This window comes from Pholis gunnellus (assembly GCF_910591455.1).
Source record: "Pholis gunnellus genome assembly, chromosome: 6".
Classification (NCBI taxonomy): Eukaryota; Metazoa; Chordata; class Actinopteri; order Perciformes; family Pholidae; genus Pholis; species Pholis gunnellus.
Genome location: NC_136532.1, coordinates 20448144 through 20462704, shown reverse-complemented (window position 1 = coordinate 20462704; position 14561 = coordinate 20448144). Strand labels below are relative to the sequence as shown.

Genomic DNA, 14561 nt, shown 5'->3' with positions numbered 1-14561 from the left:
AGCATCTTAATATCTCAAGGGACAATTTACTTGACAAGCTTATGGCATTATCTGTTCAATGTAGTAATGTTTGCCAGTCAAGATTCTCTGAAGACTAGATAGCTGAGGCGATCAGCCATCTAGTGATCTGTAATTTTCACCTTTAACACCAAGTGGCAGCAAAAGCTCGCTGTAATTGTTTGTGTGTGTGTTTGTGTGTGTGTATGTGTGTGTGTGTGTGTGTGTGTGTGTGTGTGTGTGTGTGTGTGTGTGTGTGTGTCTCAGCTCAATGGCCTGACAGCAGCCAGTATGTGTAAATACTTAATGCCCTACCACTGTTGCAGCAGAAGTGAAAGGGGGGTGAGCGTTGCAGGCCAAATACAACAGTTCAATAGGACGTGACATCATACTGTGGGGTGTTCACTGTCTCAGTAGCCAGTGATGATGGTGTTAACAGGCTGGATTACTGGAACGAGCACCAATGAAAGAGAACACGTTGATTTTGTTTTATTGGGGGTGAGGGGGGCAGCAGAATCTGAGACTATTACCATTGTTGAACATATTTTATTACAATGCACCACTGCCTGACTTTCAATACAAAATGCATTGCTAATATTACCTTTGAACACAGCTTCACACGCAATCATGACTCAGCAGATTTTTGCAGCATCATGGAGAAGAGATGGAATAAACCTGAAGGTGATGTTCAACACATCCAAAATTACAGATTACTAACTAAACAGACTAATAAAGCGGTCAATATACAGTTCACTTACTTCATCTATGTATTTCCTTGAGGCATTTTCCTCTTCTGTTTTAGTTTAAGCTTTTTTAAATAGTAAATATATTACATTTATTTTTATTTTATCTTGGCTTTCTGTCAATTCGGTCTAAGTTAATGCCTTTCTATTTCTTTTGTAAAGCACTTTGAGTTTTTCCTAAATTGACCCTGTAATTTGAATGCTGTTTTTGTGATTAACCAGAGAACAATAAAGATTTGTTTGTCACCATTGCTGTCATTTCTGTAAGTATGTTGTTGCAGGTAATTAATTGAACGTCAATATTAATGTCTGAAAGGCTCCATTGATTTTCCCTCCTCATCAGTATTCTATTCTCAATATTTAATATGTATCCGTCCCTGAGTGACATCTGAATGATTCATTACAATCACTTTGCATGACTTGCATCGTCCAAAATACATTTATTGCAATAAACAAACTATTTGATTACTGTGAATTGAATGTGTGTTTATTCATTATTCAGCCTTTCTAAAGCTTCTGAAAACATGGAGCCATGACTCAGCAGAAAACACTAATGTAAGAACATGGAGAATTGGTTCAGAAGCATTGGCAACAAGAATACACTCACATACCCACCCACCCACAGATTATGACTGCAGTGCTTTTGACTCTATTCTGTGGGGGCACTTCATCCTTGCTGCAGTGTGACGCCTCGGACGTTGCTCAGCCGTGTTACCCAGCACGCAGCACATGTACTGTGAAGACTTCTGTCATGCTGTAACTCTCCCCATCCTGTAGTGCACAGTTACTCTGCTGTTTCTGCTCTGTGTGTGTGTGTGTGTGTGTGTGTCTCATGTCAGGCAGCCCGAATTTTGGGCTGGGACTCTTCAGTAGCTCCCCCAGATCTGCAGGGCTCTGGGACATCTGCAATGCAGAAGTCTATATATAGCCGTGGAGTTACAGGGAGAGAGAGGGGCAGAGAGGGAGACAGCGAGACACAGACAGACAAAGGGACAGGAGGGTGGAGGGAGACAGTGAGTAAGGACAAGACAGAGAGAGACAACCAATGATAGGAGTGAACCGTGAACTGAAAATGAGCTTGAAACTAATACAAGGCCGACAGAATGCAACTTTCTCCGATGGCAAATGCTAACTTTTACAGCTTGAACAAAGTCAATTCCTGATTTGTGCTCACTAACAGCTTCGAAACACTTAATTTGCTTACGAAACCCCCAGAACCACCAAGCAAACCAAGTGTCCACTCAGGATGTCAGCACTTGCAGTGGCATGGTCGCAGTGAAGTGAGTTTGCCAGTATCTCTGTGTTTAACTCAGAGGAAATGGAATTACTTGCTTGTGGACTCACAGGAACAGGGAAGGGTGGTTGCTAAATGCTGAGGTTGAGTATTTATTGCTTTATCTCAAAGGGTCTCGCGGGAGGGCAGCGGAGGAGGAGGAGGTGACCAGTTCAATTATGTATGCGCCTCCACAACAACAGAATCTGCTGACAGCAGCGCTCAGCACGCACACAGCAGCGGCACGGCCAAATCAAGGACGGCTCTACAATCCGGTCAGCAGCGGGCCACGGGCCCACAGAGGTGTGGGAGTGATCAGACTCTTGAGTTTTTAATAAATCCGCCCTCTGACACGCTCCCGGTCAATGCCAAGTCATAACTCTCCTTGTGTCACGGCTGAAAGACACATCAACCATTCCAAGTCCAGCATGCAGCACCTCAGGGACTTTTACACAATGTACTGCATTGATTTACAATTACAGACAAATGATTAATTCAAATGAAAGATTCATGTTTTTAATGTAACTGTGGCAGTATTTCATCATCATAGTTAGAGGCTGATAACAAAGCTGTGTACGGCACTGTCTTTAATTTAAATGATGTGTCATTTAAAGGAAATGTTTGATATGAAGGGAAACACGCTTATTAGTTAGCTTGCAGAGAGTTAGATGAGATTCCACTCTCCTCTTCTCATGAGACTCTCAGCAAGAAAGCACCACGACTGTAGGATAGAAATACACTAAAAGATGCAAAAATGCAGTTAAACTCAATACACAGATCCTTATGTCTAATGCAGTATTAAGGTGATCTAAATTCGTATTGATTGTTGCACGTCCAAGCAGTTCCTTTACTTTGTTGTATCACGTTGCATTTTCCTTTCCTGAAACTCAAGCCTGTTCCTTTTCATTTAATGCTTCAGCCCAAAACATTTGTCCTTGCTTCTTTCGCCCTGCTTTTCTCACAGATCTATTGATTGTCTGTTAGTGCTGATAATGTTTTTGCCGCTGTGCTGATTCTCCCTCCCACAGACACACACACACAAACGCACACACACAGGACTATACAGTGTGTGAGCAGCTGCACTGGTGGGCCAGCATAGGCAACTATCATCCATCTTAGCCAGCCCCATCTTTCACCTCTGTGTGCAGGCAGGCAGAAGCTGAGATGAGCTGATCGCGACACCCGGCAGACATTATGCAGCTCCGCCCATCAATCAGGTGGAGTTCAGCCTGAAGGCTGAGGAGGCCAGCAGATTGGGATTGGAAGTAGACAGTTTCTATTGCTGTACTGCTGAGCGAGGAAACGTAAATAAGTAGACAGCTTTAACTGATCGAGACCTGAATAGGTTAGTTGTAATTGATACATCAGTCGACCTTTTCCAGAGAGGCCTTTTTGACATGTCACAGTGGGAACAGCACAGGTGCACATTATAATAGTAATGATTAATTCCATTTTGATGCTTTAGTTTCAAGGTCCTGGTATGTTGTGCAAGAATAAAACCTTCAAGGCGACGATTACCGACAGACGCAACCACGGGCTACTTTTCAGTATTCATGCTAGCTTGACTATTTGGATTGTAAAAGAAGATAAACGGGAAAGAAGTGCATAATCTTGATAAATGGAAAAAAAGGAAAGTCAAGCTGCCACATTTCTTAATTCATTCAGATTATTTGTCCCTCGTCGCTGACTATAAATCATATTTTTTACTGAAATCGGGTCCCATGAGCCATGAGTTGTAGTCAACTGCCTTTCACGCCAAGGCATGCTGGGAAATACTCCAGCTGCTTAACACCATTGCAGGTATGAACATATATAAATATGAAAAGAGAATGTCAACTCAGGCATAAATAGGTACAAAATAGCAGCGGAAAAGACTATTATCATCTATAGTTTCCTTTACAAATGTCAGTTCTTTCTCACAACATTAAAGACGCAGAGATGCAGCGAATGTTTGGTTAATAAATGTCTTTATTTGGCTTTGAGAGGAATATCACTGCATGAGATAGCAGCATGTATACAGTCACAGTTGTATAGCGGAGGTCTGGAAAGTGTCAGCACTTCTCAGACTCTCAAGAAACAGGTGAGATGGAGGGGAACACATCTTTATATTTTAACTTTCAGTCATGATTAAGGCAAGTTTTTTAATTGAACACACAACAAGCAAAAAATCGATCCCATCCAGCAGATATTCAAGCTCGAAGAGTCAGGCCATGCATTCATGCCCGTTGGTTGATTCATTTGTCAAACAGAAAATTCCAAGAGGATGAACTGATGAACACTAGTGAAATTAAACAGTTCAGAGTGATAGAAGGGGTTATGGTGAAAGTAGCCCTTACATGCGACTCTGTACCGATTCGGCCACAACTCCTGCGGCTTCTGCCCCACCTGCCACTCACAGTCTGAGCTGAGGGCCGTCAGTGTCATCATCAGCTGCCTGACACTTACAGCCACGCTTACCTTCACCTCGAATCCTTTAACCAGCTAAATCAAAACAAAAGCATACATCTGTATGAGGAGAAATTTAAAAAAAAGGGTTGGTTTTCTCTAAAACGAAATGTAGGGAAGAAGAATAATCTTGCAGATCAATGTTGAACTCTGACAGGTGTGATGGCCGTTAAATTCATTGACAAATGAATCAATCAAAGAATCAAAAAAAAAGATATATATATAGCGGCAATTTAAACTCTACATTTTCATTCCCAAAGATGCACTCCCTCATGGAGAAGCTTCAGCACTCCTCCTTTCCAGCAACTGGCAACACCACCCACTCTCCCAACACACTTGTATTTACAGTTTTTATGAGCTCCATTATTGCCGTGCTGTGACACTGCAGTGAATTAAAGAGAATGAGAAAGGGGCTTGAATGGTAAGTGGTACATTTCCGTTTGTCATGGTGAGATGAGATGCAGAACTACAGAGCAATGGAAAGAGGGGGGGAGGGGGAGCATTCACCTTCAGTGGGAAATGTGGGGTTTGACTCACAGCTCCAATAGAAGCAGTCTGTCCTCTAAACGTGTAACAAGCCGACATTCAGGAATGAGCTGGTGGAGCTTCGGTTTATGATAAAATCTCTCTTACAGTACTCTCCAACTTTTATATGTAAAAATCAAATAGCACCGTAAAAGTTGGACTGGCTGTTACTCTGTGCGTTTTTTCTTGTGTGCTGACAAAAGTTGTTACTTTCAAGGTTTTGATTGCTCTTATTGTAAATATTGATCATTAATGGCACATTTATTGTTGCTTCACGTGAGGAGAAATCCTCCTGGTTCAAACTTAAGAAAATGAGTGGCATCATGCTAACTTTCTGCACATCCCTCTGTTTTAATGTGACGTAAAAATAATGACGACCTCTGCAGAGTGTGCTTATGACTCCAACTCTTCTGTCATTGTAATACATCTATTTCCCTCTAAAGCTCCGCCTAATAAAGCTCAATCACTTCCGAATTAAAGAGAGGGGGAAAAAACGCCGACCGTGTGCAGAACTGTGTTTGACAGAGATGATGTGAACAGAGACCAGATCCATATAAGTGATTGGAATGAGGATGAGGAATGTGCTATTGTGATGAAGATAATGTTGACACTAGCGGTTTAGCTCTTGCTGGTCTTGCTGGCGGGGCCCTCCTTCTTCTTCTCCTTCTCCTTCTGCTTCTCCTCCTCCTCCTCTTCCTCCTCCTCTCCCTCACCCTCCTCCTGGTCATCTCCCTCCTCTTCCTCCTCTCCCTCATCTTTGTTCTCCTCTCCCTCCTCCTCTTCCTCCACCTCTTCTTCGGCCTCCTCATCCTCCTCCTCCTCCTCCTCAGGCTTGGCCTCAGACTTCCTGTAGGCTCCGAGGGAGTAGGTGCGGGCTGACATGTAGGAGAAGCCCGGGTAGCCCGACTGGACCATGGCCCCACCCACGGAGCTGAGGCGGCACTCCTCGCCTTCCAGCAGCTTCCTGCTCAGACAGAAAGAGAGACAGATTGGGGACAAGAGATGACGTCACCTACGGTCTGGTTTCGTTACTAAAATGATCTCAGTGTTTCTCTGCTGAGGGATCTGATGTCACTGGAGTATCAGTGGCAACAACTCTGCTCTGTTTTGGTATTTTGTCCCAAAACATTACCACAGTTGCTGAGTGAGATCATTGTAAGGTTTCACCTTGTATCATCTCATTACAGTGGGAGAAGAGCCGAGAGGGACTGTCAGATTATTAATGCAAGCATTTTAAACCACACATTTAAAGTATTATTTTGTGTTCAGTTATCTGTTGTGATAAACAGGGATTGTGGGTAAAGAGAGAGGGGTATTTATACAGTTGTGCACTTTGCGTCTTAAAAACCAGGCCACCAGACGCTGCAGGAGAGTTTAATTCTAAAGAAATGCTTCAAGTAAATGCTGGAGTGGAAGTGAAACTCGTTAACCAGGTGTTGCACAGTGTAAAAGCTAACACTTGAATTCAGGTTAGTTCACTCTCCCAAATGGATTATGGTTGTGTTTGTAGTGAAGCCCACCTGTAGGCAGCGATCTCAATGTCCAGCGCCATCTTGACGTTCAGCAGGTCCTGGTATTCACGCAGGTGACGGGACATTTCTCCTTTGGTGCTGCGCAGAGCATTCTCCAGCTGCTGAATGGTATCCTACACACACACACAAAATCATATTACGACATACTAATAATTCATGCTCTCGTGAATAGAGGTAGATTGAAAATTGAATGTAGAGATTTTCACTGTTGTCTTGTCGCACTGAATAAGGAGTGCGTTCATTTTGAATATTAAAGTGATTCATAAAAGACACATAACCCGGCTGTGTCCTTCATCAGGGTCCACTGTGTCCTGGAGACTTAAATGCATGAGTCTGATATCTCTGGCAGAATTCAAGACTATTGTTAGTTCTGTGAAAAATGACCCCATTGCTAATTAACATTTATGCTGCCATCTCGGCCATGCAGGTCTCCATTTAGCAAACGTCTCCCTATACCTGCCTAATTAAAGGTTAATCAAATCGTAACACACACTAAAATGGGTCATTGCCGTACCTGCATATCTCCCATTTCATTGTTGTGTCGATCCTCCATCTCGGCAACCTGCCTCTCCAGGGCCTCGTTATGGCTCCTGAGGGCCTCGATCTCCAGGGTGCGGGCCTGCACCTGCCTGCGGTACTCGCTCAGTTCCTCCTTTGAGTGCTTGACGGCGTCCTGGTTGCGGGCGGCGGCCTCGGTCACGCTAACAAACTTGGAGCGGTACCAGTCTTCTGCCTGGGCCTGGTTCCTGGCCGACAGGCTCTCATACTGAACCCGGATGTCCTTCAGGGCGGCAGTCAGGTCCGGTTTGCTCATGTCCATCTCCACTGACACCTGGATGTAGGAGAGTTTTTTTTTTAACACAAGTACTCATAATGTAATGCCTAAATGTGATGTAATGTTATGTAATAAAGTACAAACTGCCTATAGATAGATTACATGTTCTGTTACAGCTGTGTTTGATGCACACTCCTCTATAGATGCACTGCATCTCTTCTGGTGACATGTATGTATAATGTGTTGCCGCGCTGCTGCAGGACTGATGAATCGACTGCTGACTCAGACTTCTCTGCTGCCATGTGAGCTGTGCTGTCAATGGCTTACATGGCAATTATATTCCCTGCAGGGAAGTGGAGAAACCCTGGAGAAATCTACCCAGCAACCATAACTCCACTGGATGATATAACAGTTACTGACTGCACATTCAATACATTGATTTCTGCTCAAAGCAGTGATAGTTGCTGCTGCCCTCCTATCATATACCTCACATACCAAAACTTTTTGTCAAACAGTGACATTATTTTCACTGTCGCGCTGCTGTTAAAAACAGTTTAGCTTGTAAACTATGCAAATAACTGCTTGCCAGTGCAGTTGAGGGGTTTGTCCTCCCAGTTGCCCCCTTTGGGACGACCACACCCCTGGATTATGCGCTATTTCTCCGCATTTTCTCCCTCCCTCGCCCCTCTGCCCCCCTTCCCTCGCCTTCTTTTATGAAAATATCGCCAATAACCCCAAACGAAACGCCAGCTGGACTAATAGCGTAACGTTTATAATGACCTCGCTGCGCTTAGAGTATTTATATTTGAAGTGGCACCACTGCAGCATGATACTCGCCTAATGTTCCCACAGATAATTCAGATTTACGGCATACTTTGCAGCCCGCAAACCGGCATCGACGACCGGCACCTACTCTTTACAAGTCAGAACATCATAAAGTTTGAGTAGGGGCGTGACAGCGCGCGCGGGACGCTGCAGGGACGCTCAAGAAACCCATATGAGGAGAGGAGGAGGGAAGGACAGCGCGTGGGGCTGAAACGGAACTGCAGTGCCATCAATTATCAAGTGCGCAATGTTTAGTTTGAGGAGGACGCAGTTTGTCGTGCACACAGAAAACAAACAGGTAATTTAATTCCTGTAAGACTGTGGGAAACTGCCTAATATATAAACAATATAATATATAGGCCTACAACAGTTGTAGTGGACCTGTGCACTTGACTAAGTAGTATTACCTGTGTATAGGTCATTTCTTTCAAATCAATAATTGTATGGTTGATGATAAAGTCTATTGAAGTCATTAGGGAGCACGGGTAATAACCTCACATCAAGTTTGATACGGTCACTGTAAAGTTAGTCCACAAGCCACAGTTCCATGTAACAATATTACATTCGCTTATGTCAAACATGTGTGGATGTTAACTTTCATATTATCAAAGTTGAAGGCCATAAGGAGTGAGGAGTATTTGTTAGCACTGTGACATTGAAAACTATATCTGACAAGTGGCCCTGGGTACCACGTCTCGTTGTGTTTGGACCTACAGGTCACTAGCACACAGTGGGAGGTGTAGCTACCTGAGTGGCCTGCAGAGACGCTTGCATCTCCAGCAGCTCTTCCTCGTGAACTTTCCTGAGGAAGGCGATCTCGTCCAGCAGCGACTCCACTTTCTTCTCCAACTCCAGGCGCGACATGGTGGCGTCGTCCACGTCCTTCCGGTAGCACTTCAGGGTGTTCTCCGCCTCCTCGCGCAGCTTGGTCTCCTCATCCAGCTTCTCCCTCACGTGCTCCAGCGTGTCATTCATCTGCACGCAGTCCAGGTGCATCTGGCTCCTCTCGTGCGTCAGCTCCTCCACGCGCGCCCGCAGCTCGCGGATCTCCTGCTCGTACAGCTCGTGCAGGCGGGAGGGCTCGTTGTTGCGCTGCCGCAGCATCGTGACCTCTGCCTCCAGGACTTTGTTCTGCTGCTCCAGGTTGTGCACTTTCTCAATGAAGGACACGAAGCGGTCGTTGAGGCCCTGCAGCTGCTCCTTCTCGTTGGTGCGGATGATCTTGAGCTCGTTGGTGACCGCGGTGGACTGGGTTAGGTCCATCGCAGAGTCCGGCATGGAGGAGAAGACGCGGCCAGAAGACGCTGTCCTGCGGTAGTTGGTGGAGGACATCCCGGGAGAGGAACCATAGGTGGCGCGGTGGCTGCTGCGGTATCCCGCAGAGTGCGGGCGGGACGGGCTGCTGCTGCTGCCCAGACCCACGCGGCCGGATCGGGGGGCATCTCCGAAGATCTTCCGATAGGAGCTGCTGCTGTAAATGTCGCTGGAGTAACTCATGTTTCCTTTTGGTGTCCGGTCCCACTGTTCTGTACGGGAGAGAGATAGAGAGTGAGTGAGGGTGGAGTTCAGGAGTGCGTGAGGGTGAGTGTGTGGGAGCGAGAGACCAAGTGAGATGCGAGTGATGTCTGGCCCGGACAGGTGCTTTTATAGCGAAGGCGCCGGCGCATCATTTGACGCAGTGACAACAGAAGATGAGGGGAAACCTGCAAGCTTTTGCAGAAAGCCTCCACCCTCTGGGGAGACACGAATTCACTCATGCAGCTCCTCGTTTCTGCCTTGTGGCTCAGGCATGAACACACAGCAACTATAGGAACACGTTTTGTACAAGGGGCTTCATTGTAGGCGGTTTGACCCGAGAGCTTACTGAACTTCACTTTCATTTAGTTATTAACTCGCCCTTTCCTTTCATGTTCTGATTTAATGACATTCAAATACAATCACATTATAATAGAATCACGTTTAATCTCATTTTCCCAGTACATGTATCATCCCACTGGACTATCTCATGTTACCTTAGACCACACTGTCCACTGTCATTGCAGTTTTTCTTTGCTGTCCCAGCAGAATGGCAAATGGGATCGATGCATGAGCTGTGCGCCAGAGTTTGTTTTTGGTGCTGCAGTCTTCATCCAGCCGCCCTCATCCACCCCAAACCACCACCGCAATATCGGAATACGGGATGAGACTCATTATAGTGGCCTGGTTGTTGCATTCCCACATCATCGCAGTCTCCTCTGCAGCGCTGGAACGTGGTGGATTGGTAGATTGTAAATTAGATGTAACTGTGACCTCCTGTCGGTCATCGCCATACTCTATCACAACAAGACACGTCATTATATAAATGAGAACAATATTAAGTTATGATTTTGTTCACACATATAACACTACAGTCCTCGCTATACGTCATCACAAGCACCAACAATCAGCATTTTTATCTCTATAACTTGGATGACTTTAACTATTCATGTTCCCTCAAGATGCGCAAAGCAGATTTCCCAGATAACCTAAGGTGGACAGAAGTTGATCCCTTATTGAGTAAACATTATATCCAAATATGATTTGTACATTTGTCCCGATAAAGAGTATCACTGTTGGTGTAGTGTTTTAAGTACTGCGCAGAGCTGTCGCTGGCCTTGGTCCTGATCCAGGCAGGAGAAGGACCACGCCCATGCAATGGAGAGTACCCCCACCCCCCACCCACAAGACTGCAGCCTCGCCACCTCCAAACACCGCACACGGCGCCTCTAGTGCCCCTGTTCACACCGCCAGTCTGGGGAACAGCCCAAAACAATAAAAATGTGCAACAGCACAGCCACTGCCAAGTCATCCTAAATCTCCTCGGGCCATTTCTGTTGATGCTACTGTTACAATGGGAAAGAAGAGAGAGCTAAGTAAAAAAACACCTCAACAATAATGCTTTTTTTAGTGGAAAATAGTTATTTTCACTGCAAATAATATACTGTTTTCTTGATACCAGAAGTCAACTGCTTTATTTGGCTTTACATCAACACAGTAGGAGAAAGTATTGTGCAGCAAAAACGTATCCATTAACACTAGAGTCAGTCTTGAAACCATGTTTTTAAACACATACTCGTTCTTCATGTCATGTTAATGTGGTCCAATCTCTTGAAAACTGGAATCATGTCAATATAATATATTATTTTAGTCTTTTATGTATTGGATTTGGAACTCGGTAAGCAATGTAAACAATGTCAACGTTTTAAATAGATGACATTGGAAGGAGTCGTTTTCTTTCTACTTACATATATTAACCACTAGAGGGTGCTCAAGCATCAGTGTGGGGCTTCACCTGTGCAGCAGACATGGGCTGATGCAGAGCACGTGTAAAGAGTCACATCCTCACTCTTATTACAGGGTACCACGTCTATGTTATAACTTCGTCATACTGAGATCATTGCCTTCAACATACAGACGCAGCAGCCAGTTTAAAAGGTTCTCCATCTAATGCAGTCCAACACAACAGTCCTGCAATAGATCTCCATGAAGGTTATTATGTTCAGCTTTTGTTTTTAGATTTGTTTTAGAGATGCATTGATTCAACTCATATTAGAGGATGTAGTTTGTGGTGCTGTTGAACTGTATTGTGTTTTACAGGCAGGTTTATATCAATGAGGGTAGGCTAAATAAACACCTCTCTTTGACTCTTTTGAATGACGGTGCATATAATTTAGACATCATGCATTTAAGTCTACAAGCAGTGGCCTGCAGGTCTATAATAAACTTGGTCTTGGTATTGGTCAGCCACTAAGGTCATTCACCTGGACAGTTTTCATCTAGAGCACCACTGCAGATATTCAAGACTGAGAAATGAGAGCATATGTTGTGTGGGTGTGTATTACTCATGAGCAGTGTTTTTGCATCGATAAACTACCACATGAATACTGAGAAAACAGTGCAATGACTTTAAATAAACAAGACCACAGTTAGCAGCCTTGAGCAGACCCTACACTGCCTTTTGCATGCAGACAGTGCCACTGGGTGGATTTCACATGAAATATGCTGTGGTGTTTTACAACAATAAACAGGAAGAGGGCGCTGTTCTTCCAGCGGAAACAGACATGAAGCTCTCAGGGATGGTGGAAATGGCAAATGGTGGAACAAGTGAAAGAAAAACAACCTCTAATATATATGTATCCTCTTAAAGTAAAGAGAAAAAATACAAATACACGTAGAGCAATGTAAGGTAGTAAACCTTTTTTTATAAACAGCAGACATATTGACATGTAAGAAAAGCTAACAAATGTTGGCTGCATTCCATTCATTTCAGTCAGATCTAAGGCCCTTTTGTTGTGCAAATGCAATGCATATTCTTAAACCTTTCTGTCTGCTACTCTCTGAAATCAAATTTTATTTTTTTTGTCAGTGACAGTCCGTGGACGCTTTGCCAGCCTGACGGAGTAGCAGAAGAGGTCAGGGCTTCACGAAGGGTCAATTGAAGTTACTACTGAAGGTCCATCTCGGGAGCTGCCCCCCTTCCTCCAGACGAAGTACAATCCTGGTGGCGGGGAGGACGAAATGAATAGTGGTTTTCTTGTCTCTGCCTTTTTGGATTTAATTCAATAAACAAAAAATACAGCCCCAAATTAGTCTCACAGTAAACACACAAAAGACCAACGAAAACTGTAGGCCGACGCCACTCGTGATTATAAGATGATTTTGATCGGCTCTCAGAGTACTCTTGTTCTGTTGTTAGTTAACAATTGTTTTTTTTTTTTTTGTGTAAATAATGACAGTAAATTTAGATTGTATGGACCTAGTAGGTGAGTTGAAAAACGTCCCCCTATTTGTTTGGCCAGATCTTACACCTTTGAAAATCTATAAATATAATGTATTGGCAGGGAGTGAAAGACATATTAAGTCCCTCACTCTGCATGTTGTTATACCATGTGCTGAGGGTGGGGAAAGAATATGATTTATTTACCATGTCCACCCGGTGGGATTCAAACACAGTTACCCTCCCTTCACCAGCCTGCTACTCTAACCTTTCTCCTTCTGCTGTCCCAGCCGCTGCTGCTGCCAGCACGGCCACACTATCCTCACTGTGGTTTTCAGCTAATAGACTTGTAAACACTGCTCCACATGGCAGTACACTTCAGCTGTTCAACTGCAGCCCAACATTCAGAATGAGTCTGAAGAAAACACCACTATCTTTGAATGTGGCTCAGTTAGTGTGGTCCACCTCTGTGCATTTAGTTTGATTTATTGCATTCAGTGCTGCAGGGGAACTATTGTGCTGTATATCTTAATGGCTAATCCTTGAGTGGCATTGTTTTCTTTACATATATAATGGCATCTAATGACTCAGAAATTCCCAGATCGTCCCGACACGAAACCCTCTCCAGCAGCCCTGCTCCTTTGAAACTTATCTCCCTTTGGTGCTTTGATATATACCAGGTGTTACTCGCCGAGCGAGGGTTTCTGTGAAGAGCTTTACTACGTGTCACGTACAGGCCACTCAGCCCCCTCGCTTTTGTTCTGTCTTGGATGCACTGATCTTGTCTCGTCTCTTCACTCAGGTCCCCCGGGATGCCTCTTTTCAACCAGCATGCAGACGATCTTCTCCATCTGTTTGCATATACACACACACACACACACACACACACACACACACACACACACACACACACACACACACACACACACACACATGCAGAGCACACACAAACACACACTCAAATATCTATCTCTTGATCTGAGCTGCCAGCTGTGATGGAGGATGATCATGTAAGGCGGTTGTCAGTCAGCTACTTGTATGCGGCTACTGCAGGATTTCTACTGAGGGGATGAAATCCACTAAAGCTCAGATAAATGCCTTCACTTTGGATATGTAACGTGATATGTGTCATCTACTGCTCATTGATCTTTTTAAATCAGTTTCCAGAGAGACACTGTGGACCACCTTCAAAATATTTTTCCACAGCAGACATTTTGACTAAAAGTGCAGGTACAGCTACAACCAGAAAGTTGCACTCAGTCGACTGTATTGTGCGATTGAATGAATAGAACCCGCAATTGGCTAACCCCCGACTAGACACTAAAGGGTTGTAAGTCGCTGTAAAACACACTTAATTCAAACTCTAAAACAAGCGGCGATGTAAGCAAGCAATTGTCTCGAATTAAGACATTTCATACAATCTTGCCAAAAATAAAAGTAAGATTTCTGTATGCATAGCAGCGGTGCAACGGTGATGTACTCAGTAGTGCATGTACTGATAGTTCAGTTAGCTGTTAGCTGTTAGCCAAACACAACATCCAAAACAATAAACCAGTGTGTGTACTGGTAGTTCAGTTAGCTGTTAGCTGTTAGCTGTTAGCCAAACACAACATCCAAAACAATAAACCAGTGTGTGTACTGGTAGTTCAGTTAGCTGTTAGTTGTTAGCCAAACACAACATCCAAAACAATAAACCAGTGTGTGTACTGGT

General features: G+C 44.3%; 1 protein-coding gene across 1 annotated transcript; it reads right to left on the bottom strand.

Annotated features, from left to right (window-relative positions):
• Window positions 1-5601: 5601 nt before the first annotated feature.
• On the bottom strand, window positions 5602-9872 carry neff1 (neuronal intermediate filament family member 1; the record flags this gene model as incomplete). Its single annotated transcript, XM_079161955.1, is given in 6 exon segments — window positions 5602-5947; window positions 6504-6628; window positions 7030-7347; window positions 8863-9663; window positions 9665-9704; window positions 9706-9872. Coding segments are annotated over 6 exon segments (1797 nt in total).
• Between the last annotated feature and the right edge of the window lie 4689 nt (window positions 9873-14561).